The sequence below is a fragment of the Cinclus cinclus genome, chromosome 18 (genome assembly GCF_963662255.1).
Source record: "Cinclus cinclus chromosome 18, bCinCin1.1, whole genome shotgun sequence".
Classification (NCBI taxonomy): Eukaryota; Metazoa; Chordata; class Aves; order Passeriformes; family Cinclidae; genus Cinclus; species Cinclus cinclus.
In genome coordinates this window covers 3,868,926-3,895,147 of record NC_085063.1, presented here as the reverse complement: position 1 = coordinate 3,895,147, position 26,222 = coordinate 3,868,926, and the positions used below count along the sequence as shown (strand labels likewise).

General features: G+C 54.7%; 2 protein-coding genes across 3 annotated transcripts in view; one reads left to right on the top strand and one right to left on the bottom strand.

The window, feature by feature from the left end:
• The window catches only part of ACSS2 (acyl-CoA synthetase short chain family member 2), a 31,193-nt gene extending 17,300 nt beyond the window's left edge, over positions 1-13,893 (top strand). The window contains exons 4-19 of one of the 2 annotated variants that reach the window (XM_062505035.1): positions 410-513; positions 796-868; positions 1,655-1,730; positions 2,609-2,723; positions 4,225-4,263; positions 5,988-6,125; positions 6,372-6,542; positions 7,321-7,454; positions 7,690-7,822; positions 8,240-8,296; positions 8,570-8,650; positions 9,197-9,305; positions 9,445-9,513; positions 10,634-10,810; positions 11,537-11,611; positions 12,135-13,893. In XM_062505035.1, the coding sequence (XP_062361019.1) occupies positions 410-513; positions 796-868; positions 1,655-1,730; positions 2,609-2,723; positions 4,225-4,263; positions 5,988-6,125; positions 6,372-6,542; positions 7,321-7,454; positions 7,690-7,822; positions 8,240-8,296; positions 8,570-8,650; positions 9,197-9,305; positions 9,445-9,513; positions 10,634-10,810; positions 11,537-11,611; positions 12,135-12,262 (1,679 nt within the window). In that variant the 3' untranslated portion in view covers positions 12,263-13,893. The remainder of the gene's footprint in view (positions 1-409; positions 514-795; positions 869-1,654; positions 1,731-2,608; positions 2,724-4,224; positions 4,264-5,987; positions 6,126-6,371; positions 6,543-7,320; positions 7,455-7,689; positions 7,823-8,239; positions 8,297-8,569; positions 8,651-9,196; positions 9,306-9,444; positions 9,514-10,633; positions 10,811-11,536; positions 11,612-12,134) is intronic. The other variant, XM_062505036.1, reaches the window with a different exon arrangement.
• A 456-nt stretch (positions 13,894-14,349) lies between these two features.
• Positions 14,350-24,346, bottom strand: GSS (glutathione synthetase). Its single transcript, XM_062504787.1, has 12 exons — positions 24,218-24,346; positions 22,974-23,119; positions 21,647-21,722; positions 20,751-20,890; positions 20,511-20,627; positions 20,297-20,377; positions 19,944-20,021; positions 18,341-18,407; positions 17,540-17,734; positions 17,108-17,189; positions 16,605-16,794; positions 14,350-15,900 (listed from the first exon to the last, which is right to left on the bottom strand). Exons 1-12 carry the CDS (start codon positions 24,344-24,346, stop codon positions 15,777-15,779), a joined length of 1,425 nt encoding a protein of 474 aa, XP_062360771.1. The 3' UTR covers positions 14,350-15,776.
• Positions 24,347-26,222: the final 1,876 nt, after the last annotated feature.

The following is a 26,222-nucleotide window of genomic DNA, read 5'->3' as shown; positions in this document are numbered from 1 at the left end:
TTGCCAGTCTGTTGAGTAATTCTCATCAATTTGCTCTGCAACACACAGATTCGTCCCTGTTTCTGTTTGTGAAAACTGATCAGTGCTGCTCATGTCAGCTGTAGAAGGAAGAAATCAGTGCTCGAAACATCATGCTCTGGGGTTTTCCAACCAATGGTGGGCTCTGGTTAATTTACTGTTTCATTCAGGGAGGCAAATGAGAACATGGAGTTCATTGCCATCATGTCTCAAGAGCCATAGTGCTTGAAAGGCAAAACCCGGGCTGCTTCAGCTCCAACTCCAACTGAAGCTTTACTGTGTGCATATAAATGTGGAATTAAAATAATTGATTTATTTCTATATCCTGTTCTTTTTCCATGTAACATGTTCATTTTGACAGATGCCATGTTCACTTTCCCTCCCTCTGTAGGTGTGAAAAAAGGAGACCGGGTTTCCCTCTACCTGCCAATGATCCTGGAGCTGGTCATAGCCATGCTTGCCTGTGCCAGGATTGGAGCTCTGCACTCTGTTGTGGTAAGAACAAGCTCTTTGTGCTGCTCTTGGTGCTGAGCTCTGAGGGGAGCAGCTCTTGGTTTGGGAGAGGAGCTGGAAAGATAAGTGCTGACCACAAGACGGATGGAAGCTCAATTAAGAAGCTGCAGTTTCCCTACAATGACTGTGCAGTGAGCTCCTTTATCTCTCTCCATCAGTGCCTGCTGGTGAATCATTTGCCCTGGGTGAATGGCACACCAGCTGTGGGGGTGTGGGGCTGGGTTCCTGTGTGTCCTTGCTGACTCTGCTGTGTGTCCCTGGCAGTTTGCAGGTTTCTCTGCAGACTCCCTGTGTGAGCGGATCCTTGACTGTGGTTGCTCTCTCCTCATCACGGCAGGTAAAACACACACCTGAGCCACTCCCTTCCAGTTGCCTGGCTGAGAGGTCTTTATTTTAAAAGGCTGGAAGGAGCACAGGGAGGGACAGTGCCTCATCTGAGCCTCCCAAAGTGGGTACAGTACTGTAGCTGTGCCCAAATGTTCTTCCCACTCCAAACATGTGGTGAAACCTCCAAGCAGCCCCTCAGTTTGTCCTGTAAAGCTTGATGTCACCAGCTGCCAATAGCATGTTTCCAAACACTTCTCATCCATGTTTCTCCTGAAAATCAGCCAGATGTTTGCAAGATGTATCATGAGGCAGGCCTAATGTAAGAATTCCCACCCTTCCCAGTTTTAAGGACATTGCTGCTTCAGCTCCCAGCCTTGTAAAGCAAAGGATACGAGTGTGGCAGTAGTTGCATGTAAGCCCACTGTATTTCCCCAGCTATTTTTTCCAAAAGTGCAAGAAATTGTGTTTTTATTAATTCCCATGGAATGAAAAGGACCTACTAAGCTGCAGTCTGTGTTCTTGACACATTAGATTATTTCCCAGAGAATATTCCCAAGAGATTACTCAGGTCAAACTGGGACCTCTCCCAGAGAAGGAATTCCACTATGTCTTTTGGCATCTGTTTCTCTAGGCTAAAAGGGTGCATTAGGAAAGCTTTCCCATCAGCTGCTTGTCTGCTTCCCCTCACTCCAGTGCATGAGCTCTGCTCTGCCCTCCTGGAACTGTTTGTTGTTCCAGCTGTCCCAGGCTGCCTTGGCTGGGAAGCCCCTCTGATGTGTCCCTCACCGTTTTGCAGATGCCTTTTATCGAGGGGACAAACTGGTCAACTTGAAGCAGATTGCAGACGAAGCCATCCGGAAATGCACAGACAAGTAAGTTTGGATTCCCCCTGTGTAGAAAAGGGCATTGCTGCCAGAATCTTCTCCTGCACAAATGGGAGTTGTCACAGGTGGGCAGACGTTTCAGCAGGTCTGACACAAGCAGTCATCAGATGTTACAGAAAGGGAAATAATCCTGCTGAAATGACTTTGCCAAGCTTACAGACACAGCATCTGTGTAGCTTGTGTGAGACTGAGTGTGGGTTTGTGTGTTAGATCAAACATGGAAATTCAGGGCAGATAGTCTGCACAGTAGAAATTCAAACTCTTTAAGAAAATACAAGTCTTTATGCCTGTAAAAATAGGTACGTGGGAGGACAGAAGTGATCCTGAAGCTGGGAATTAACTGGTGGAGACTATGTTGATACCCTGAACAGGGCTGAAGGGAAACAAGATCATTCTGTCAGTGTTTTGTAGGCTGTCTTTGCCCTCATGAAGGGGCAAACACCTACACCTTTCTTGGATGTATAATCATGCTATGGAAACCTTTCCTTCCTCTGAGACAGTCAGTCATGCCTAGTGGCTGGAGCAGCCACTAGCATCTGGTCACAGGCAGGCAAATTTGGGATTTGTAAGGAATCTCCACAGCAGTCCTGGGAGAGGGACTTGTGGGACTCCCTCTTTCTCCCCTGTAATCACACCTGATAAATCCCCAGTAAGCTGTGCACAGAGTGTTCCTGCTCTCCAAGCTGTTCCATTGGCTAGTGTCCTTGGAAGTTCATGGTGTACCTGGAGTTTGCATGGCAGCAAATGCTCCAGCTCAACAGAAAGAGCTCCAGGCCCCTGCCCTGCCTCCAGTGCTGTCTGTGAATCCCAGGAAGGGCTGGCTCAGCTCCTGAGCAGCCCAGTGTGACTGCTCCTGCCTTTTACAGGGGATCCTCTTTGAAAAAGTGCATCGTGGTGAAGCACCTGGGCAGGGAAGAGATACCAGTGGATGGGACCTGCAGCAAGTCTCCTCCTCTGAAAAGGCTGTGCCAGGAAGTGCAGGTGTGTTCCTGGTGAGATGAGAGTGGGGTTTTATTACCATGGGCCTGAGACCAGCAAATTGTTCAGTGCAAAACCACTGCAGTGGTTCCCTGGATGCTCCTGTTCTGACTCCTGTTCCTGTTTTCATCTCTCCTTGCTGATGTTGCCATGTGAGTGGTCTGAAAAATGGTTCCTTTTCCTTACCAGGATCCTCTCTCTGCTGCTTCCTTTAACAGCCTCCCAAGCTCCCAGCCCACAGGACCCCTGGGTACATCACCCAGAGCCACTAAGAACAAGATGCCTGTTTTCCTCTGCCTAGTACAAGGCTTTTCCTTCCTAATCCTTTGTCTCTCTCCCTGTTTGTGCAAAGACCAACACAGTGCTGCACTGTGACAGTGGCAGCAGGAGAGGAAACCCAGGAGATTTGTGCTCATGGCTTGAGCTCCGTGCAACCCCCTGACTCAGGAATACTCTGCTGAGAGCAGTGCAGGGTCTGTGGACTCTCAGGTTGGGACTTTTCTTTGCAGCTGAAAGCAGATGAAAGGATGTGGGCATGGGATGAGATGGGGGTGGGAGGATGAGCTGTGGCTGCCTGCTGAGCTTCTGAGGCTGCTGAGCAGCCCTGCTGTGCCCAGCCCTTACCTGCTCCAAAGGCAGGTTACTTTCACCTGCCCCACAGCTCCAAATCTTGCCACGTTGTCTTCTGTCACTCTGTGTTGTGTGACTTGCACTGAGTTATCCCCAGGCTGCTGCTGGCTCAGAAATGGGTTGTGTTTGGGGAGTATTTGAGCTTCAGACTCTGCTTTCAGGAGGAGTGGTCTGTGCACATCCCTGGAACAAGAAGTCCAGCAGATTCTCTGCCTTTGAGTTCTCTTCCCACATTCAGCCATGTTAATTTTATTGGGGCATTGCTCTTTGTTTGACAGCCTGGTCATGTTCCTTGGCCTGCTCTGCCCCTTCTCTTGTCAAGGCAGGGTAGATGAAAAGGAATGGGAAAACTGGAGCAGACCAGCCTTCCTGTGTGAGGTTTCCCTGGCAGGGTGATTGCAGGGCAGGCTGTCCCTGTGCTGATTTCAGTAGATGTGAGGTGAGGTTTTTGTGCAGAATCTCCTGGGGGGAGGCTGGAGGATGTCTCTTAGCCTTTGACTCTCTTTACTCTACTTGTTCTTACACTTTCTTAAGGATTCTTTCCCCCATGGGTGTATTTTTACTGTCCTGTTGGTTTGTTAGATGTTCCGTGGGCATTGTGCTGGCTCTGTGCCTCTGTTCCCAGCCAGTTGTGTCCAGGGAGTGGCCTTGGGGACCTGCCTCGGGGGCAGCTGGTACCCAGGGAAGGTGATGGAAATGGGCAGACTTCTGCTAAGAGGGCATCTCCTGGCCTGGCCCTGGATCTGAGCATTTTCCAGCCTGCCAGGGTAGTTTCCCAGCATTTGTGCCTGTGGGCTTTCAGCTCCCTGCCTGCAAAGCCCAGTGTGGATCCTTGCTTCCCAGATTTCACACCCTCTTTGTGGATTTTTAACAGGAAAAAAAGACTGAAAGCTCACAGAGACTCCATCCCAAGGTATTTACACACAGCACTGCCTTCCTCTTTTTGGCACCTCCTCTCTGCTTCCCATGCAGCTCCCCACCTCCCTTAACTGCTCTGGCTGCCCATCCATACATGCCCTCCTAACCTTGGTGCCAGCAGCTGCATGTCAGTGGCAGCCCCCACCCAGCTTGGCAGAGCTGCCCATGGTGTGGGGGTGAATGCAGTGCCACCAGTGCTTCCAGAAACAGACCCACATCCGTGACCCCTGGGCACAGTGCTGCTGGGGAAGTGCAGAGCCACTGGGGTGCAGTGTCAGCATCCAGGTCAGGGTTTGGATCTCTGCCTTTCAAGAGCAGCTCTCACAAGGCACTTCCCTTTGTGGGGAGGCTGGCAAGGGGTTACCTGCAGTTCCCTGGCCACAGGCAGCAAACCTGGATCTCCAGATCCAGCATGTGGACTCTCCCTGCCTCATCCAAGGAGCTGTGGCCTCTGGACCCCCAGAGCAGGCAGGCAGAGACACACAGTGCCATGGGTCTGACCTCTTCCCTGGAGCACTGGAGGCTGGGTGCTAAATCAGATCCTTCAAGGAGGGATGCAAGAGGAAACTGCTGGATAGCCTTGGGCTTGTTTACCTGGTGCCTTGCTGGGAGCTTGCTGGTCGGACAGAATTGTGGAAACCCTTTTGCCAGGTAAAACCAGGAGCCCTGGGGGTCCATGAGAGCTTTCCAAGTGGGCTTAGTTGTGCCAAACTGTCGAGCAGCTTGGTGACCCCTGCACCCCGTGTGTGGGAGCTGTGTGCAGGGCTGTGGGGTCCCAGTGCCTCCAGATGTCTTACGAGCATCTGTAGGGCTGCAGAGAGTCACCACGTGGCTGCTCTCTGTGCATCCAAACTGTGAGGGAGCTGTGGCAAGTCTGACTTTGTGAGGAGGAAGTGTGCAGGGCTCTGGGTCAGGTGCCTGCCCTCACAGAGATGTGAGAAGTGGAGGTCTGATCTGAGGCTGGGGCATGTTCCCTGCCCAGCTTCCTCCAGGCTTCTCTGAGGAAAGGTGAGAAGGTCAGGGGAAGTTAAATCTTGCTCTGAGCTGTGTCACCACCCTGGAGAGGTGGGCGGCCAGAACAACCCTCAGGGTGACCTCTGCCCATCAGCCACAGGCTTGGTGGCTCTGTCACAGTTCTGGCATCTTCAGTCAGCCAGTGCTGGATGGCTCTGCATTGGTGCAGTCACTTCTTACCAGGGTAGTTATTTCCCAAAAACCCAGAGAACACATTTTTTTGGGGGCCTGCAGGGCCAAGCAGCGAACTTGTTTGTCTCGGGCCATGCTGCTGTCGGGTCCCCACAAGGTGTGTGGGACCAGGTGGCTGTGGGACATGTGGCTGTGCTTGCTGCTTGGCTGTGGGACTGCAGCTCAGGGCACCCCACAGGGCAGGAGGAGCCTGATTATGGGAACAGCCCAGAGCAGTTGCTGCCAGCCTCTCCTGGCTGCTGCTGCCACCCACAGGGATTCGTCACCCTTACCTGTGATCTGGACACTGCTTCAGGTCTTGCAGCCAGACCGTGTTTAATTGTTTTTCTTCTGGCTGTGGGCTGTGGAAAGGAGCTTTGGGAGTGGGAGCTGCAGCTCTGGTGCATGGTTTGCAGCAGGCTGTGCTGTGAACACTCTCTCGATGGCCTGTGAAGGGGAGAGGTTTGGGCTGTGCTCCTCATCCTCCCCTCTTGTTTTTGGACAAGCCTGTTTCCAATCTCGTGCTTTCCTCAGACCCCCTGGAACCCAGCCATGGACACGTGGTGGCACGAGCTGATGCGTGGTGCCAGCACAGAGTGTGAGCCCGAGTGGTGCGACGCCGAGGACGAGCTCTTCATCCTCTACACGAGCGGCTCCACTGGAAAACCCAAGGTGTGCTCCCAGCTCCCTGCATAGGACAGGCAGAGCCCCAAGAACCCCTCAGCTGGGGGAACTGGTGAGGGGGAAGAGCAGGAAGCTCTTCCCAGCAGGAAGAGGAGCCACAGAGGTCTTAGAAGGGGGCTGTATTGGTCAGTCCTGCTCAGCTGCTGTTGGAGCTCAGTGATGCTCAGCTGGTCCTGGCAGGGTGAGGGTGATGGTGGGAGCTCACCCTGACATTCCTGTGCCTTCTCCTCACAGGGTGTGCTGCACACCGTGGGTGGGTACATGATTTTTGCTGCCACCTCCTTTAAATACGTGTTTGATTACCAACCTGAGGATGTGTACTGGTGCACGGCTGACATCGGATGGATAACGGGCCATTCCTACCTCACCTACGGCCCCCTGGCAAACGGGGCCACCAGCGTGTTGGTGAGTGCTGTGTGCCAGTGGCTGCTTTCACTCCAGGAAAAGGGAGATGGTGGTGCTGAGCTGCATCCCTGCGTTGCTCCGTGATGGTGTGCAGGGCTCTGTGAGGAAGGGTGGTGCTCTCAAGGGAGGATGTGGTGACTGCTTGGGGGAGTAGTCTGTGTGTGACTTTTGGCTGGTTAATTTTTTCAAATGCTCCCCTGTTTCTTTCCCATAAAAGTACAAGCCTTGTGTACCAATGGAGCCAGGACTGCTCTGACTTAGTGGAAAAACTCAATCAGGGAGGGATGTTTTCCCTGCTGATGCTGATTTGACAACTTGTTGTTTAACTCCTGTGCCTGTATCTCTCTTGGCAATGTAACAGATCAGGGAGCCAGAGATGTGTGCTCAAGAGTCCCCAGGGAAATCCGAGCAGGAAGATCACTGTTTTGGGGGACGCCTTTAGGGAGTTCTTGGTACTTTGGGTTATAATCCTGTCACAGTGTTTGGACCTCTTGCCCTTTGCCACGTGCAGGGTCATTTGGGCTGGTGGGACTGTGTCACTGTGGGGGCCACCCAAGTGCCTGTGCTGCAAGGGGGTGTCAAGGGACATCTGCTAGGATGAGGGGGGATGACATCTGCCCAATGAAGGGGGGTCCTTGACCTGGGCTGGTTTCACTGTGTGGTACCCCTATAAGGACATGCTGGGATCCAGCTGCTCTTTGGTTCCTCCTGCTTGGGCAGGTGTTGCAGGTGGGGAGCAGGGAGGAACAGCTGTGTCACTGCTCTGTCTCCTGCTCAGTTTGAAGGTGTCCCCACCTACCCAGATGTTGGCAGAATGTGGAGTGTCATTGACAAGTACAAGGTGACCAAGTTCTACACAGCACCCACGGCCATCCGGCTGCTGATGAAGTACGGCGAGGAGCCTGTCAAAAAGTGAGTGCCAGTCCCAGTGGCATGAGGACAGTGGCTGTGCACAGCAGGGCTGAGTGGAAGATGCCAAAATGACCCAGGTCTCCTGTCTTCCCCTGTGGAAGAGTCCTGGGAAGGCTCTGACCTGTATCTGGAAAGTCCATTTTGGGGAGCCCAGGGGTTCCTGCAGACTCTGCTGTGCAGCAGGCTCACAGCTCCATAGCCTGCTGAGCCCCTGCCAGCCCTCTCCTCTCTGCAGGCACAGCAGGAAGTCCCTGAAGGTGCTTGGGACTGTAGGTGAGCCCATCAACCCTGAGGCCTGGCTGTGGTACTACCGTGTGGTGGGAGAGGAGAGGTGTCCCATTGTGGACACGTTCTGGCAGACAGAGACAGTGAGTCCTTGTTCTGTGTTCCTGGCACCTCTCTGTCCCTTGTGCTCCCTGCAGGGCCTCTTTGCAGGTTTCCCATAGTGGGGTTTGGGGTTTGTGGGGATTTGTTTGGTCTGCCCAGGAGACTGATGTGGCCCTTCTCTTCCTATCCTGGAACTCAAACAGGCTCCAAGGGGAAACCTTCTCCAACGAGTCTCTTCTAATCTCTGCTCTGGACACTGCTCTCCTGCCCCTCTTTCCCTCCCCCATCAGCTCCAAAGCTTGTGCCTGGATTCCCCATCCACTGCTGGATCCTTCCCAGGGCCTGTCTCTCACCTGCCCTGAGTAGCCCTGACTGGGATGTGCTGTTCCCAGAGCTGATGGCAGAGCTGTGGGATGGGCTGGCACACCCAAACTCACTGGTTTTTCCTCTCTTTGCAGGGAGGCCACATGCTGACACCCCTTCCTGCTGCCACTCCCATGAAGCCAGGCTCTGCTGTGAGTACTTGTGTTCTCCCCAGGAGCCTTAGCAGGGCCCTGTCTGTGCCATGGCTGGGTGGTTGCAGCCTGCCAGGGGGTGAGGGGACAGTGGTGCACGTGGGGAGGTGACCATCACCCAAAATCCCAGGCCCTATGCAGCCACACTAGTGGGCCCCGTGTTCCACAGCTCTCCAATGCTGCCCTTGCCCTGCCTCTCACTCCCTCTGCTTAGTGGGGGTCTAATGCAAGGATTCACCTCCATCTCTCTTTTATCCCTGGTCCTCATGGCAGACATTCCCCTTTTTTGGTGTGGTCCCTGCCATCCTGAGCGAGTCAGGGGAGGAGCTGGAAGGAGAAGCAGAAGGTTACCTGGTAAGGAAGGGCTGATCTTCCCCACCCTCCCTTTGTCCTTTCCCTGTGAGCTCTGGGACATTTGTGGTAGAATACCCACATCTTTTGGCTCTGGGAAGGAGTAGAGTTCAGCATCCCTGGAAGTGTTCAGAAAATGCATGGAGGTGGCACTTGAGGACATGGTTTAGTGGTGAATGTGGGTGGTGGTTGTACTTCGGGAATTTTTAAGGACACCCTTAAAAAATCTGTGATTCTACCTCCACTAACTGTGATGTAAACAAGGAACTCCTCCTTGGGCGGTGGCAACTTCCTCCCAGGCCATAACTTTGTGGGAGCTTTGACAGCTGATAACTAAATGCACATGTGGGCAAGACAGGAGGATGGGAACTACTGCTCAGCCAAACTCCTTCCCCCTCACCAAAGGTGCTGAGACTTTCCCAGTGGATCAGCGCTGGCAGCAAGTGTCTGAGTGCCACTCATGGCTGTCTCTGATACCTCTCTCACCATGGTGCAAACCTGAATTATTGGTTTGGCTGTCACTGCCTCAGCTCTGTTTCTCACCTCAAGGTGTTCAAGCAGCCCTGGCCAGGGATCATGCGCACGCTCTACGGCAAGCACCAGCAGTTTGAAACCATTTACTTCAAGAAGTTCCCTGGCTACTATGTGACAGGCGATGGTAAGGGGGTCCAGGTTGCTGTGGTCACAGGGGCCTGGGGACAGCAGTGGAAATCTTGCCCTGTCCTGCCCTCAGAACCCTTATCAGTTGCTCCGAGGGCTGGCACTGCTGCCTCACACTCATTTCTGGCTATTTTTAGGTTGCAGAAGAGATAAAGATGGTTATTACTGGATCACAGGGCGAATTGATGACATGTTGAATGTTTCTGGTAAGAAGGAGTTTTGTCTTCAGTGGGGACCAGTGTGCCTTCTGACAACTTGCTTTGTGACACTTCTGCATCCATTTCAAAAGCCTCCTGCTTTATGGGGATGGTTCTGCATCTGTGATTCTGCCCAGCAATCTGTCCTCCAAGTGGATCCAGTTGCTGGGTCAGGGTTATTTCAGGGACACACAAGCCTATGACTTGGTGACTTCTTGCACCATTTTCCCTAGAGACAAAGCCTTGGAGGGAAGGAACCTTCTCTAACCAGCCAAATCCTCTGCTGAAGGATTTAGGGCCACAGGGAATCACAGAGTTTGGGTAGGACCATGGGGTTGTTAATCCAACCTGCTGCTCCATGGAGGGCCCACCTCAAAGCTGGATCAGGCTGCTCAGAGCTCTGAAGATTCTCCCATCTCTCTCAACTGAGTCTTTGAGATTCTGCTGCTTCTCAGCCCATCATTTTCCATATACTCTATTTAATAGTTCCCTCCCTCCTTTCCTGGAGCTTGTGTTCTCCAGGTATGTCCTGCTGGCTCTGAGGTGCTGCTTTACTTATCCCTGGATCAAATCAAGTCCTTTCACCTGACCAGCAGAGCCTGGTTCTCCACCAACTGATCATCCTGGAGTTGGCCACCTTCTTGTAGCTTTCTGTGACAGCAGTGCTGGGGTGGAATGTCAGAGCACAGCTACAGGAGTAGAGGTGTGCAGGACTGAGCTGTGCCCCTGACCAAGACGTGGTGGTGTGTCATTGCCCCTCCCCACAGCATTGGGCTGGAGCCTGGACTCTGCAGATCCAACCTCTTCATCTGCACTTTCCAGCTGACCGTGTGGGCAGGTGTCCTCTTGCCAAATCCAGCTCCTCCTCAGCTTGTGCTTTGGAAGGGCATCACTGTGAACTGTTCACCACCTGTTCCAGAAAGAAGCCTGAAGATGGGAGGGGGAACAGCCAGGGGAGGTGGCTGACACCTGGCAGCTTCCAGAGCTCTGCGGAAAGGAGTTTCACTCTCCAACTTGTCCTTTCCCAAGCACATCAAACTGATGCTCTCAAATCTGTAGGTTAGGGCCTTTTACAACCTCAGGCCTCTTCCTGCAGGTCTGTAAAGCTCTGCCTCCCCCTTTTTCCCAGGCCACTTGCTGAGCACGGCAGAGGTGGAGTCAGCCCTGGTGGAGCACGCAGCGGTGGCTGAGGCCGCCGTGGTGAGCCACCCCCACTCCCTGAAGGGCGAGTGCCTCTACTGCTTTGTGACCCTGAGAGAGGGCCACGAGTTCACCAAGAACCTCACGGATGAGCTCAAAAAACAAGGTAGCTACAGCCAAATATTGGGGAGCAGGCATGAGGAAGGCAGGTGATGGAGGGGTTAAGGGCTTGGGTGCTTGCCTGTGGTCTGGAGAATGCAGTGTGGACAACTGCCACAAGGTGCCTCTTGATTACAGAGCACTGCTGACAAAGAGTAAAATTAGTTCTCCTGACCCTTGGCTGCTCATGTGATGCCATCTCTGCCTCGTGTGAGCTGGTGGCCCTGTGAGGGACTGGGGTGCTCAGCAGGCTTTTGTTTGCAGCAGGGCTCTCCCTGCCAGACTGGGACATCCTGGGAGAATCACAGGGTTTCTTTACGGGGGTGCTCTGCGTGTTTGTGCTATGCTCTCAAGGAGCTGTTTCACTGTAAACTGCAGCATTGAATACATGAAACAGACCCGTGGCAGCTTCTTCTCTGGAGGAAACCAGGAGTGAATCAATCCTTGTTCTGTCAAAATGGTGATGGTGTTGGTTATAACCACTAGGGAGGTCTCTGGAAGATGGAGGGAATGAAAAAATGAGTGCTCTCACTGTTGGGGAGGTGTGATTATGGCCCTGTTGGCATTGCAGGTCTTGCTGTCGCCTCCCACTGTGTGGAGGCTCAGGTGGATCAGCCCCAGGCATTGTCCTGCCAGGTGTCCCAGGAGCTGGGCTCTTTGTCTTAACCTTCTGTCCCGACTGAAAAGGATGTGTGGCTTCTTGAACCTACAATGAAAATCTTTTCTTTTGCAGTCAGAGAAAAAATTGGACCCATAGCAACACCTGATTACATCCAGTACGCCCCCAGCCTGCCCAAAACCCGCTCAGGTGAGTTCCAGGGATGGTGCTGGGGAGCACTGGACAGTTCCTGCCGGTGGAAGTTGATCAGCCCTACTCTGCTTGTCCAGGGCTGCTCAGATTAGGGGAGGTGCAAGCTCGGGATGAGCACGATGCACAGGTCTGGTACTTCCCACTTCTGGTAAGGATACTGAAGAGATGTCCTGATTTCTGGGGAGAGAGACTTTTTATATGGACAGATAATGAAGGACAAGGGATGATGGCTTTAAACTGGTGGAGGGCAGATGCAGATTAAAGAGACATAAGGAGAGAATTGTACCCTGTGAGGGTGCTGAGGCCCTGGCACAGGGTGCCCAGAGCAGCTGTGGCTGCCCCTGGATCCCTGGAAGTGTCCAAGGCCAGGTTGGACACTGGGGCTGGCAACAGCCTGGGACAGTGGGAGGTGTCCCTGCCCATGGTATGATGTTGGAAAGAGATGATCTTTAAGGTCCCTTCCAACCCAGACCATTCTGGAATTCTGACTCCTGCTTCCCTTTCTTGGCTGTCATTACAGGAAAGATCACCAGACGGATATTAAGGAAGATTGCCAAAAATGACCACGATCTGGGGGACATCTCCACCTTGGCAGACCCGGGCATCATCAAACAGCTTTTCAACAGCAGATGTGACACTAAGCAGTAGCAGCAGGACCTGTCCCTGCTGAGCAGAACAGTGGCAGTGGCACCTGATGAGCAGGTCCCTCCAACAGCCGCTGCCTGCCCAGGAAGGAAACCTTCACCTGTTGAATTGAATGTACCAATCGTAGGAACGAGGAGAGTCTGGCTCTGGAGAGGCCGTGTCCATGCCCTGGATGAGGTGTCTGTTATGTTCCAGAAGGATGTCACACATCTGAGGGTCAGCCTGCTACACAGAGGGACTCGTCTCCTCCCTTTTCAGCACCTCGTTCTTGATTTTAATTTAATTTGAGGGGGTTGTGGGAGAGGCTGTTAATTTACTTTATGTACTGGATGGGGCCCTGGCACCTTGTGCACAGTGGGAAGGAGCTTTGTGGGTTGGAGGGGAAGTGATGCTGGAGTTACTCAATGCAGGCAGGCCTGGGAGGTGCATCTGCCACTGCCCCACAGAGCAGCTCAGCTTCCTTTTGTCCTTGGAGTGCTGCAAGCTGCAGGGGCACTGCAGCAGCCACATCCTCGCTGCACAGCTGTGCTCATCCTGCCTCCACTGTCCTGCTGCTAGCAGCTTCCTGGAGCCTCCAGGGCAGGGGGGCAAGGCTCCAGGGAGCTCTGGGCTTTAAACAGGATTTTTTTGGGGGGCAGTGTGATACCAAGATCTGCTGCTTCCTCACTGTACTGTGCCAACTGGTGCATTGTCCCCAGTCCAGGAGTCCTTCACTGGCCACGCACACCCCAGGGAGCCAGGCAGGGAAAAGCCTTGGTGTGACATGTTCCACAGAGCCCCAGTTCCTCCAGCCCTGCTGCCACCAGCTCACAGCTGAACCAGAGCTGGAGCAGCTGGATGCTCCTTTTGTGTGCTGGAGGAGGATTGGGAGCTGGTCCACCAAAGGATGGAGGGGAAATGGAGCCAGGCAGAGGCAGCTTTCCCATGGCACCATGACCACTGCTGCAGCAGAGAAACCAAGGCAGGCAGGGCTGTGAGAGTCCTACAGGAGGAAAAAAATTGTGAGAGATGTTTAATGTCAGCGTTTGCTTAGATCTGACATGGCTTAAAGCTGATGAGAGCTAAAGGCCCCCAAACCTCTTTCCAAGAGCCTGACCACCACCACGGTCCTACCAAAGCCATCCTTCCTCCAGTGAAGGACATTTAACTCCAGCCAGGGCTGAGCTGGGGCTGATACCTCCTTTGCAATGTCTCCATGAAACCTGCATGTGAACTGTTTGATTTTGCACTTAAACCAAAGGAGAACTGGGTTTTAAAACTTGCTGCAACAGCTATTTTGGGGAGTGCCAGTGGATAGGGATTACCTGCAACCTGAGCTGACTTGGGGCTGGAAAGGAAGAGCAGCTGCCTCTGGGTCAGGGTGCTCAGGCCAGATGGTGGGGTGCTCTGCTGGGCTGTTGGCCAAGTCCCAACTCTCACTTGTTACCTGCTGCTCCCACTTGCACAGCACCTGTGTCACCTGTAACCTTGGTGCCTGCCTCTGTCCCATGTGCTTCCACACCTCTGTACCACTTAGATTGTGCCACCTTGGTGACAAGGATTCCTACATCATCATTCTCCTGTTACTCTTTGTCAGCTATACAATTTTGGCTGGAAAATAGCAAGAATTTAATGCAGAATGGAATAAAATTCAAGAAAACAACATGCAAACAGGCTTGGAGTATGTGTGGGTGAGAGGTGCTTGTGTGCTGCCGTGGCCAGCGTGCTCAGTGCAGGTGGAATGGCCATGCCAGAAACCAGGACTGGTGCTGGGGAAGGGCAGGTTCCTGCCAGCATGTTTTCCCATGGACTGAGATTTACCGTGGCTGGCTGTGCTGGCTCCAGGGCAGCAGCCTGTGCCTGTTTCTCCCTGGTCTCCAGCCAGTGCTGCTCCAGGGCTCATGGAAAGCACAAGACAGTGTGTGCCACCCACGTGTCACCACCCCCTGCATGCAGCACTGGTGCCAGGGAGCTTGGGTGAGGAGGCTCAGGACTGCCTCTCCACCCCAGGCCTGGTCCCCTTCCAGGCACAGCCATGGATCTCTGCAAACCTGGCCAGGGGTGCCCCTGGGCTCAGACAAACCTGGCACAAACAGCAGTCAGATTGCACATTCCTTTTAATCTCTGGCTTGGGGTAATCAATCCCCCAACAAAACACCCAGGAATCCCAGTTTCAGTCACACTTAGAGAATGGAGCAGTTTCCCAGGTGACTGATTGGTGATTGACGCCACAGCAGCAAAGAGCCAGCAGGGCTGTCACTCAGCACATCCATCCTGCAGGAATTCTGCTTTTGTGCTGGTTCTGCCACTCAGCACATCCATTCTTCAGGAATTCTGCCTCTGTGCAGAATTCTGTGTAACTGACAGGGCTGGGCTGAGAGTGCCTGGGCTCTTCCTGCCAGAAAGGTGCAGCTTTTAGGGCTGAGGAGGAAAAGGGGGTTGGAGGAAGAGGCAGAAGACCTTGAGGAGGAGAGCCCACACTCCTCCCCTGCTGTCCCCATTGATCCATAAACCCTGGAGGGAGCCGCATCTGCCCCTGCATGGGTGCTGGTCCCAGAGTAAGGTGCTTGGAGCTAGGGCTGTGCTACCCAGCCTCCCCAGCAATTCCTCACCACAGAGCTCCTAATCTCAGCAGGACCAGGGGCTCCCGGAGGGGAAGTCGCTCAGTGTTTGATTTGCAATGGGATGCACTGGCACAAACCCAGGGTGATTTGGAATTTATCAACACACACAAGCTGCCTTGGGAGCTGCCTCCAGCGTTGAAAGGTTCTTACACCAGCCTGTGGAGATCTGTTGGACAGGGCTGCAGGAGGCAGTGGGAACCTGCCCTGGACCCTGCACTGCTGCCTGCCCTGTGTGGGACAGAGGCACTGTTTGGGACGAGCACCCAGTCCAATAAAAAAGGAGTTGGGGAAAGCAAAAGCAAGCAAAAGGCCCTTGGGCAAAGTACCCAGGGCAGCTGTGCCTGGTGCAGGAACCCTGAGGATCCCCAAGCACAGGGGAAAACAGAAATCAGGACAGCAGCAGCACAGGAAGGAGGGCTAGAGGGGCTGAGTGGAGCTGGACTCTCCTCTTAAAGCCAGAGAGCACTGAGGCACGGGATGAAGATGAAGGCTGATACTTGCCCATCCACTTTTCTCCTCTCATTCCTTAGGCTGTGTATGTCTCCAGAAATCATGCAGCATCAAGGAGCTCAGAAGTGGGAGCAGCCCAAAGGCCTGTTGTGACACGTTGACCTTGGCTCTGTGGTCCCCCTGCCCCCAAGGGAACATCCAGAACCCTGCAGTCCCGGGAGTCACAGCTGGGCTGTGCCTAGGGCAGGGCCCCCTGAGGAGGCAGAGCAAGGGAATCCTTCTTCCTGGAGGAGGAATCACCAGAAGAAGCTGGGGCTGGCACCCAGGACCTTTGAGCAGCGGCATCACACAGTCCCTCCTCACAGCCTCCAGCATCTTGGACCTTGGCAAGCAGACTCTAGGGAGAAATCCCTGGGGCAGATCAGCTCTTCAGGCAGCAGAGAGGAGGGTGGGGCCATGGCTCCTCACACCAGGTACGGCGTGTCCAGCACGGCCACCCCGGCTGCCACGCCGCCGTCCGCGTGCTCGATGGCCTTGGTGCGCAGCAGGTGACCGGCGGCCTCGTTCAGCACCAGCTCCTGGCCCTGCCTGCAAAGGACAGGGGAACTGAGCTCCTGCAGAGCACAGAGCTCCTGCAGAGCACAGAGCTCCTGGCATTTCTCTGGGGCAGCAGGATGTGCCTTCCCTGTCAGCACACAAGGCAGGGCAGAGCCCCGGTGCTGACATGGGGGCCCTGCAGTGGTGCCTGCACTGGCCCTTCTGCAAATGGGCAGTGCCAGGGGCTGAATGCTGCCAAAACACCTTTGTTCCCAAAACTGTGTGAAAAGGACTTTCATTTATACCCTATGGAAACGTGGCTTATGAGGGTTTTAAACAAAAGCAGCTGCTATTGGGGTCGAACAGGCATTAGGCCTTCAGGTATTGCAGAGATCACCAGGGCTTCAGAAAAACCACACATCTATGTGGCTGCATCCAGAACCCAAGAAGTGCTCCCAGAAATCAGGGATGAGACATATTGATCCCAATATCCCATTACACCAGTAAATGCCAGCACGAGCCCTATGGTTTCCCAACAGCTCGTCTGGCAGCAGGTTCAGAGCAGCAGCTCAGCGTGTCCACATGTACCCAGTGCTCCTGCCAGGGGCACAAACTGAATGGTCACATCTGTCCCCTGCACCTACCTGTCCCCAGACATCTGTCCTGTGGCTGTGCTTGGGCAGCACAGAGAGCAAAATGCCCCTGCTCCACATCAGGAGCAGGGAACTGCCCTGGAACACAAGCATATTCCTCACCTGACATAGACACCAAAGATCCCGAGCTCAGAGATGCACTCGGAGACTTGGAGGGGACAGTGAGCCCTCAGCAAGTAATTCAGGGCTGGTTGGGGTCTGATCTTATCCATCAAGATGTAGGAGTTTCGCTCAGGGCTGTCTTTGATCCTCTCCAGAACCTCCCTGAGCTCTTCACCATAGAGGTTGTTCCCTGGCAAACAAAACCAGCACATCAAGCCCTTCCAGGGCAGCAGAAGCCCCTGGCCCCAGCTCTGTGGCCCTGACAGCTGAAATAACCCAGCCCTTGCCTCCCCAGGTGCTGCATGGGCTCTCCACACCCAGCACCAGAGCCTTAGTGGCAGGACTAGTCCCCACGGTTACAAGTAGCCACAAGCCACCCTTTATCCCTCAACACAATATCAGGAGCCAGCACAGAGCTACTGCCTGTCCCAAATACAGCACAAACCACAATGGGAACCCCCAGGGGCCCAGCCCAGCTCACACCTCCACAGCCCAGTCCATACCTCCACCTTCTCGCTGAGGCTTCAGCACGAAGCGGTCGGGGTCAGCGATGGCTGTGGCAGCTATTCTGTCACCCTCTTCACCCTGGCAGGAAAGAATAGAAACAGGTGGAATGATTTCTTCATGTACTGGGTGGTTTCACATTGGAACAAGCTGGATGGAGTCACCAGCCCTGCAGGTGTCAAGGAATGATGGGACATGGCACTCAGTGCCACCGTCTAGTTGATAGTGTGGTGTTTGGTCAAAGGCTGGACTCAATGCTTGGAGGACTTTTCCAAACTAAATGATTCTATCAACAGCAAGGCATCAGGTAGCAGCAGGGGCTCCTCAGCAGATTGTTCTGGCATCAACAAATTGCCCCAGGACCACAGCAAAGCCCTCTTCTTTTGAACCAAAGAGCACAGGTGTGCATGTCCATCCCTGCTTCCCCTCACCTCGTCCAGGGAGTAGAGTCCTGCAAAGGTGGCTCTTATCCGAGCGATGGCCTCGGGGTGGTGGGGCAGCAGCTTCTCCAGCATCCCCGGCTGGCTGAGCTCCTGCTGCACCTTCTTGGTGCCTGCCAGCTGTGTGGCAATGTCGGGGCACTTCACTGCCCGGGACCTCTCCAGCAGCAGCCGCGCCTCCCAATTCTGAGGCGGCAAAGGAGCAACCGCCCCGTGAGGAAAAAGAACACACAAAAGGTTTGCTCTGCTCTTTTCTGTGCATTTACCGACATATGGTTTGTCTCCTCCCTGCCTGCTGGCAGGGACAGGGGGTGGGAGTAGCACTCCAGAGAAAAGCAGACATGAATTTCCCACCACCTCGGGAGCAGCAGTCAAATTAATCCACCGTGTGCTCCTTCCCCAGCTTGTCCAGTGCTGCCACCTTGAGACACCAGCAAAATCTGCTCTGTGCTATGATTACCTGCAGCCTGATGGTGCTACTCTAGAGAGCACAGAGTGATCTGTAGACCAAGTCTGAAACCTTTAAGCAGGTGCTCATGCCTGTGCTAAGCCCTATCGTACAGAAGCAATTCAGTGCTGCACTAAGGGATCACCCCCTGGAGAAGAAAGCCACCCATTTTTCTTACTGCAGGATCACCCACCTGCTCTCTGGAGTCACAGCTCCCCAATGCTCTCAGCCACACTGGGCAGGACCAACCCCACCCCAGACAGAGTAGCCGCCCCTGGGATTATTTTGAGCTCCCTAGGCAGTGCCCAGATGGTGGTTTCTGGGGCAGGGAGGTGGGTACTGACCTGCTCGTCGTAGACCTGGGGCACGTAGCCCTCTCTGTAATACACCACTGCAACCTCCTGGCCATCCCTGGAATGGAAACCAGAAGCGCTCACAGAGCCAGGCCAGGCCCTGCTCCATCCCAGCACGAAGGGGGGATCACAGCCCCCTGGCCCTTTCTCCTTAGCCTCTAGCCTTCCTGCTCCTGCCTGCCTCTGCCAGAGCAAGCTGAACACTGCAAGCCCTGGCTCCTCTCCACGGAACCACAGCTTGGCCTGTCCCAAGACACAGGGAACTGACATCCGGCCTCTGCTCTAACCAAAGGCTCAATAATTGTGACACCCAGCTCAGGAGAGAGACAAGCACCTCATTTTTAACAGCATTTACCCCACGCTGGCCTGGGGGGCTCAGCCTGCAGGAAAGGAGGGTCAGGGGGGACCTTCTGGTTTTGCACAACTCCCTGACAGGAGGGGACAGCTGGGGGGTGGGGGGGCAGGTCAGGCTCTGCTCCCAGGGAACAGGGACAGGAGGAGAGGAAATGGCCTCACCACAGGAGGTTTAGACTGGAAATCAAGGAAAATCTCTTCACTGAAAGGGTGGTTAAGCACTAGGACAGGTGGCTCAGGGCAGTGGAGGGACCTGAAGATGTGATGCTGTGGCACTTGGGGACATGTTCAGTGGTGCTGGGTTACAGGCTGGACTCAATCTCAGAGGTCTTTTCCAACCTTAAAAGCTCTGTGATTCCTGAAGCTGGAGGGAACAAGGTTCTTCTCCTGTGGCAATTCAAGGTAGGACATCAACTCAACAACCTGAGAGGCATCAAACCACCCTGGGCTGGCAGCACAGCTGTAGCACCACACATGCAAGCTTTGGCCTCAAAACTGTGCACTTGTGGGAGCTGCTGGAAGGCAGACAGGAGGCACTCCACAGTGACAAGGGAGGATGCTCAGGAGGAAGCACAAGGGATACACTTTCCCCTCAACTATCCAGCCATGACAAATACATTCATTAATTAAACACAGCACAGACCTCAAAGGTCGAACCATGGAAAAAATCAGCATCACTACAGAAAAATCACTGTCATGAAACCACATCTTCCCTTGGGTTCACAGAGCTCCCAGCACATTACCTGGAAATAGGACAAACGTCACACTTGTGACCAACTGGGAGGCTGTGATCCTCCCGTCCTGGTCTCCACAGGGAGTGGGCAAGATGCTGAGCGAGTTCAAACCCAGGAGATCCCCAAAGGACATGGAATGCTTCCTCCTTCAGCACTAACAACCAGCCCAACTCCCACGGGCAGAGTAGCACGTGAACAGTAAACAGAAAATGGCTCTGTGGAAGCCTCTCAAATGGCCAGGGCTGATCAGAGCAGACTTCTGTGGGGGAGGTAAAGAGCCCACAGAGCAATGAAGGCTGAAGGCGGGAGATATGACTGCATCTGTAAGGGACTGATGTGTGTCTGTCAAATCTCACCAATGAGCACAAAACCATCTCAGTTCCAAGAGGAAGCAGCAGCCTGGAGCTGCTGAGCCTGTCTCACTCTTACTGCTTACACTCAGCTCTGGCTGCTGAGCCCCGTGTGCCCAAGAGCTGGCAGGAACATGCACCTTGGCTCATACTCACATGTACAGCCTCCTGCTGGCATCCAGAGAGCCCCGCTCAAACACATCCCGGAACCGCTTCCTCACCACACGGATATTCCTGCCACAGGAGTGCAAGAGTCACCAGGCTGGGCAGAGGTACTTGGCCTGCACATCATGGGTGGAGTTGGTGGCTGCAGCAAGGAGGATCTGTAGGTTGCTTTACAAATAGCCTCAGGCTTCGTGCTATGGAGCCAGAGAAATCCTACAGCCCAAAAAACTCCCTGTTTAGGAACCCATCCTATGCTTCCTAAGATCTGCCAGCACTTTGCTCAGCTTTCCATACCAGAAACTGAACCATCTCCTTTTCCCATCCCAGGAAAATTCAAACTTTACCTGTTCCAAAGCTCATTTTCTACACAACGCTGATCAAAAATATTCCTCTGGACTTCCTCCACCAGGAACATCACCACAGCCCTGGAAGAGATACCAAGGACATCATTACACCCATTAACACTCCACATGCTTCTAGCTGGATCACCAGCTTTCCATCTCTGTGATTCAGGCTCCCTGCACTGCTCCTGTTCATGTTCTCCTCCTCTGTCCTTACCTTTGGGACCCGTAGAGCTGCCAAGCTTTGGCAATTCCCAAGGCCAGCCCCTTTGCTGGGTTGTTGGGCAGCAGGTGTGATGCCTCCTCAGTCTTTCCCAGCACTTTCAACACCAACCTGTGGAACACAAATGCTGTAAATGCCATGTCCATGCCCAGCATGGTCCAGGAACAAGGGAGCAGCTTGGGCTGCACAGGGGCCATGCAGTGCAGCTGCTGCGGTGCCAGAGGTGCTCCTCACCTGTGGACATCAGTGGTGTGGGAGGTGAGCCCCCCGAAGCTGGCAGCAATGGTGTTTATTTCTATCTGCCTCAGAGCTGCTTTGCCATCCAGCCCACAGTCAAACATGTAATCCGAGCGGTTGATGCCCAAAAACACAGTCTGGAACACAGGGAGGGGAGCTGATGTCATCCTTTGATGACCTTGCTTCAAAATCCTCCTGGGGCAGAGCCAGTCAGAGAAACCCAGGATGGTTTGGGATGGAAGGGACTTTAAAGACCACCTCATCCCAGCCCCTGCAGTGGGCAGGGATACCATCCACTAGAGCAAGTTGCTCCAAGCCCTGTCCAACCTGCCCTTGAATATTTTCAGAGATGGGACAGCCACAGCTTCTCTGGGCAACTTATGCCAGCACCTCACTACCTGCCCAGTAAACTTCCCAATATCTCATCTAAACCTATTCAGTGTCAGTTTGAAGCCATTCCCTCTTGTCCTGTCACCCTCAGTTTGATAAAACCACACACCTGGGTGCTCTGCCCCCTGCCCAGGGCCCACAGCCCTCTCAGAGGGCTCCAGAGGAGTTCCCAACACTCCTGAGAGTAAAGGGGCTCCTGCAGGGATGGCCTGGCCAGCGCAGATCCCAACAGATCACAGGTCCCTGCACATTCTGAGGCTCCCAGAGGACAAACCATATGAAATCCTTCCTCTCCAGGCCAGGTTGTTTCCAGCAGCACCAACCAGAGAGCTCAGCTGTTCAACAGGGCAGGGTCCTGAGCCCACCGGCTGTGACAAGACATTGCAGCACAGGGAGCGACCAGCCTGGGACACCTTAGTCCACAGTGCCAAAGCTTGCAGAGCCCAGGTACCCCCACCACAGTGCCAAGGGGCACAGACCACTGAGATCCCCTGCCAAGGTACCTGAGCCAAACCTTCCTCCAAAACCTGCGTGTAGATTCTGAAGAGTCGAGCTGTGAAGTCATCTACCTTGATGGTGCTAGAGAGAAACACAGACCACGTCAGTCCCCTGTTGCTGTCACAGGAACAAGAAAAACAATTCTTCTGCAGAAAAAGCCCTTAGCAGGGGCATTCTCCAGCACAAAGAGCAGGGCTGGGGCTAAACCAAGTGCTGCAGCCCTGTGAAACACCTCCCCATGAATGTTCAGTGCAAAACCACAACACAAACCCAGTCTGCCAAGCACAGCCATGCCACAAAAGGCCCTCCTGTGGAGAGGTGACTCACTGGCAAGGCAGAGATGGGACAAGTAAAGGCAAAAAAAAGCAGCAGAATTCTGCAGGTTCAGGGAAGAAACCACAGGTCTCTCTTGTGCCTGCACACACAGTTCACAGAAGTTTCACAAGCTTCATCCAATCCCCCTGTCCTGCCAGGCTCCACATCCCATACACTGTGGCCCTGCTGGAATAGATCTGGCTTTTCCTCAGGGCCCCAAATCCCTGAGCAGCACCTCCAGGGAGCTGCCCTGGCACAAGGCAGGCACCTGAGCACACAGAAACCTCAGGTGCTGCATTCTTTAAACAAACATGTCCCCACAAGTTCTGGCTGCAGCCAGCTCTGGAACAGGCACAAGCACTGGAACAGCTCCAAGGGGTCAGGCTTTAACAAAACAAAAGGATGCTGGAAAACAGCCTCCTCTGCTCTGTCCCAGTGCCACAGGCAGCAACACGTGCACAGGCAGCACAGAAGGGGCAGTGGGAAGAGAAGAGAGATTTGTGGAGGCATCAGCTCCACAATTATGAGCGAAAAAGTCCGGTAGGGTCACTCCAGCCCAGGGCAGCAGCCACAGATAAACTCAGCAGAACCCAGCAGCCGGAGATGGACAGTCCTCCTCCACCCAGAGCTTGTGGCTGGGAACGAGGGGATGGGGGTGACTGATGAAGGGTGTGGAAACAGAACAGACACCTCCTTTCCATCACTGGTGCAGCAGAGCTGGTCGTTACTGGACAGACACAGGCAGATGCAGAATAAGACTAACAGAGACTCCTAAATCCAGGACTCAAAGACTCCAGTGATTTGCATTTAAGGCCCAGGTGCCAAGAAGCTCACAAGTATGAATTCACAAGCCTGAAAAAGTGGCAAAGCTGAAGATCATTGCAGGGAATCAGGTCTTGGCCAGGTGTCCCTTTTTCTGGGGCCCAAGAAGACCTCAGAAATGTAGGGATGCCAGAAGAGTGATAAAGGCTTTACATTTAAAACATTTCATTAAAACGCAACACACATAAACTTTACCTGGCCAGAGTTTGCTCCAGGAATTCTTTGTTTTGACTGATGGCATCCACGAGCAGGTTAAAATCCTGCTGGACAGCATAGGCTTGTTCAAACAAGGCCCGTGGCACTGCGGAGGGGAGCAGCGTGAAGGGAGCATAATTCACCACCTGCAAGCAGGGATGCAGCAGAGGTCTGGGTAGCTGAAGAGGAGCTAAGGAGGTGTTTCCTCTGCTTAGCTGAGGGCTGAAGCCACCCCCAGCCCTGCTGGCCCTCGACCCTGTTGATTCCTCACTTTTGAGGCTTCTGTTTTATGAACCACTGTTGCTCCAGTGCCTGGGCTGCGCTGGCTGACTCTCCCTGTCTCCCCCTGAACTGGACAGCACTGTCTCCAAAACTTCTCAGGGGCAGACAAAAGGTAAATTTGCCAGTCCTGGGTTCTGGCTGTCAGTTACTTCCTTTGATCCCTGCTCAGTGACTACACAGCCCTGGTTCATCCCACATCTCAGGCACAGGGTCACACTCAAAGTCCATATATTACACCACTGAAGTTTCCAATTCACCTGGGTTTTTACATGAAACAAGGGATATCAGCAGCATGTTTGGCCTCTCCTCCCAGGCTCCCTCTTCTTCTCACCCTTTGAGAACACTCAGAGCTCTAACCCGACATCAAGGACCAGTGCTGTGGTAAAGACCTCCCTCTTTGTACCCCTGCCAGCTGCCTGCTTGCCCCCAGGCTCCTCAGGGACCCTTCCCCAAAGGTGCCCCACCCCTCCTACACAGGGCTGTTTCTTCCTCTGAGACCCCTCATGGCATTCTGCTCCAATGGCTGAGCCTTCCCACCCCAGCCATCCTCCAGCGATTGCGCAGAGGCAAATCCCACACATCAGCCACCTCCACCCTGTCACCTCACCCCAAGTATGGGACAAAGGCTGACTGTAGCTGGGAACATGCCAAAAGCAGAGGCCCCTCCGTGGGACTCTCCTCTGGTTCAAAGGTTCATATGGATGGTGAGAGGCTGGAAAAGGGATTAACTCCCAGCACCACAACAGACAACTTCCTAAACCTTCCCCGATTTGTCCTCTCCTTCGAAAAGGGGATCCGTATGGCAGGGCTGTCCCTTGGGGAGCTGCTCTCACCATCGGGATGGGCTGCGAGCCGCAGCCCCAGCGAACGACAACGAAGGCTGTTCCCTGGGGAGCCGCTCCTTGCCAAGGGTTCAAGGACCCCCGGCGGGGCAGCGGCTCCTCCCCGCACCGCGCACTCACATCCGAAGCGTGGGGCTGCTCCCCGGTGCGCATCAGCACCCCCGCCAGCAGCGCCGCATCCACCGCCACCGCCGCCGCCTCCCGCACGGCCGCCGCGTCCCGCACCACGTCCTGCCAGCCCGCGGCCATGGCAGCGCTGCGGGCACAGCACAGCGCGGGGTCACCGCCCGTGCCACCCGGACCCTGCTGTCCCCCCCGGCCCCCGCGCCCTCGCCGACCCCCGGCCCCCAGACCATCAGTGCGCCCTGAACCCCGACCCTGATCCACGATCCCCCGCCCCTCCCTGGTTCCCGCTCCCTGACCCCCAGCCCTCGGCACATCGCTGTCCCCTGACCCCCAAGCCCTCTGTCCCTCTCCGGCCCCCAGGCCTTCACTGACCCACGACCCCCGGGCCTTCCCGGACCCTCGGTCCCCGACCCCTCGCCCTCTCCGACGCTGTCTGTCCCTCTGCGGTCACGAGACCGCCACCGACACCAGTCCCTCAGGCGCCCCCGCTCCTTCCCGGTCCCCAACCCCCCACCAACCCCCCACTAACCCCCGGTCCGTCCCGGTTCCGCCGCCGGTCCCGCTCCGTGCGGGTTCTCCGGGACCGCCCCGTGATTAGACGGGCCGCGCCCCTCGCCCCGCCCCCCGGGATGATTGGCAGCTCATAGAACCAATCGGCGTGCGGGAAGCGCCCCCGTGTACAGCGCCGCGCACCGGGGGTGGGAGGAGGAGGAGCCGCCTCCGGGGCGCGCAGTGCGCACGCGCCGGGCTGTGTCCCCGCCGTGTGACGTCATGTCGCGACATCCAGAGGGCGACGAGAGCGCTGGGGCTGCTGGCCCACGTTTGGGGCTACAGCTCGTGAGATCGACCGCTGCATGCAGGGGCTGCTCGGGGCCGGAGCTGCCGGGAGCCCAGAGCCATGGGAACGGCTGGCGTTCGCGCAGCCCTTTCCAACACCAGCGATCCTGTCATTCCCTGAAAACCCCTGCGGTTACCGGAGCCGCGTCACCTGCTGCCCTCGGGCACCTGAAATTCACCCTTGGCAGGCAGGGGAAGACTGAGGAAATGCAGACCTGCCTTAGGAAGCGAAAGGAATTTGAAATGTCTTTGTGTTTTTCGTCTGTTCCCTTGTTCCTCAGCCCCGTGCCTTTGCTGCGCTGCTGGCAGGGCCTGCGAAGGGCTGGCCGAGGGTGCGGCCCCATGGCTGATGTCCCTGCGGCTCCCAGGGAGTGCTCCCGGCTGTCCCCAGGGCTCGTCCCTGGCCATGTGCCGCGGCAGGGAGGTGCTCCCGGGTTCTCGGCAGTGCCCTGGGGCACAGGGCTAAGCGGAGGTTTTACTGGCCCTGTGGCTGTGGATTTGTGCTCCCTCTGCGGCGGTGCCTCAGGGGGCAGGCTTGCTCTGTGCCCCCGTGTCACACAGAGCCAAGGCTATGGCTCTTCTGGGCCTCCTCACCTGGGGGCACCTGGGAAAGAGCAGATCTCAGAACCCTTTCATGTATAGGACATTCATTTCCCAACGACAGGCCTTGAAATGAGAGTGTTGGAAATCAAGAGGGTTAATTTTCTATTAGGAGCAAGCAAAATTTAGATGTAAGTAGATCAAACCTAAGCAGGTCCTTTCTACTTTTTTGTTTCAATATGCAAAGGAACAGTCAGTCCTAACTTTGTCTGCCCTCTGAATAAGTGTAATGAAATGGAACAACCCTGTGTTGGTACCTCCAAAACAACAGTGTTAAAAGAAACAAGATTTGTCATCACAAGGCAAACATTTGTGTATCCACTGAAATAACAGAATGACTTGAGCATTTTCACAGCTCATTAAGGACAGAGCTGTGAGGCTCCAACAAAAGCATCAGGGCTGGAGTTTATCTGTGACCTGTGCCAGGAACGTTTAAGCCGTGGGTGGCTGGTGAGGAGATGGGGTATGATGCTCATGTGCAGCCAAGAAGGCAAGAGCTGGACAGCAGCCTCACATGTGCATCCCAACAGGAGCCGGCCCTGTGCCCTGGCAGCCCAGAACC

Bases quoted from the DNA above. Each gene is read 5' to 3' on its own strand.
- GSS (XM_062504787.1), bottom strand. From the start codon at position 24,346: ATGGCCGCGGGCTGGCAGGACGTGGTGCGGGACGCGGCGGCCGTGCGG. The intron at 20,378-20,510 runs GTAAGGACAGAG...TATCTCTTCCAG, and splicing joins CAGCTCTACGGGTCCCAAAG to GGCTGTGGTGATGTTCCTGG. The intron at 17,735-18,340 runs GTCAGTACCCAC...TTGCCGCCTCAG, and splicing joins CCCAGGTCTACGACGAGCAG to AATTGGGAGGCGCGGCTGCT.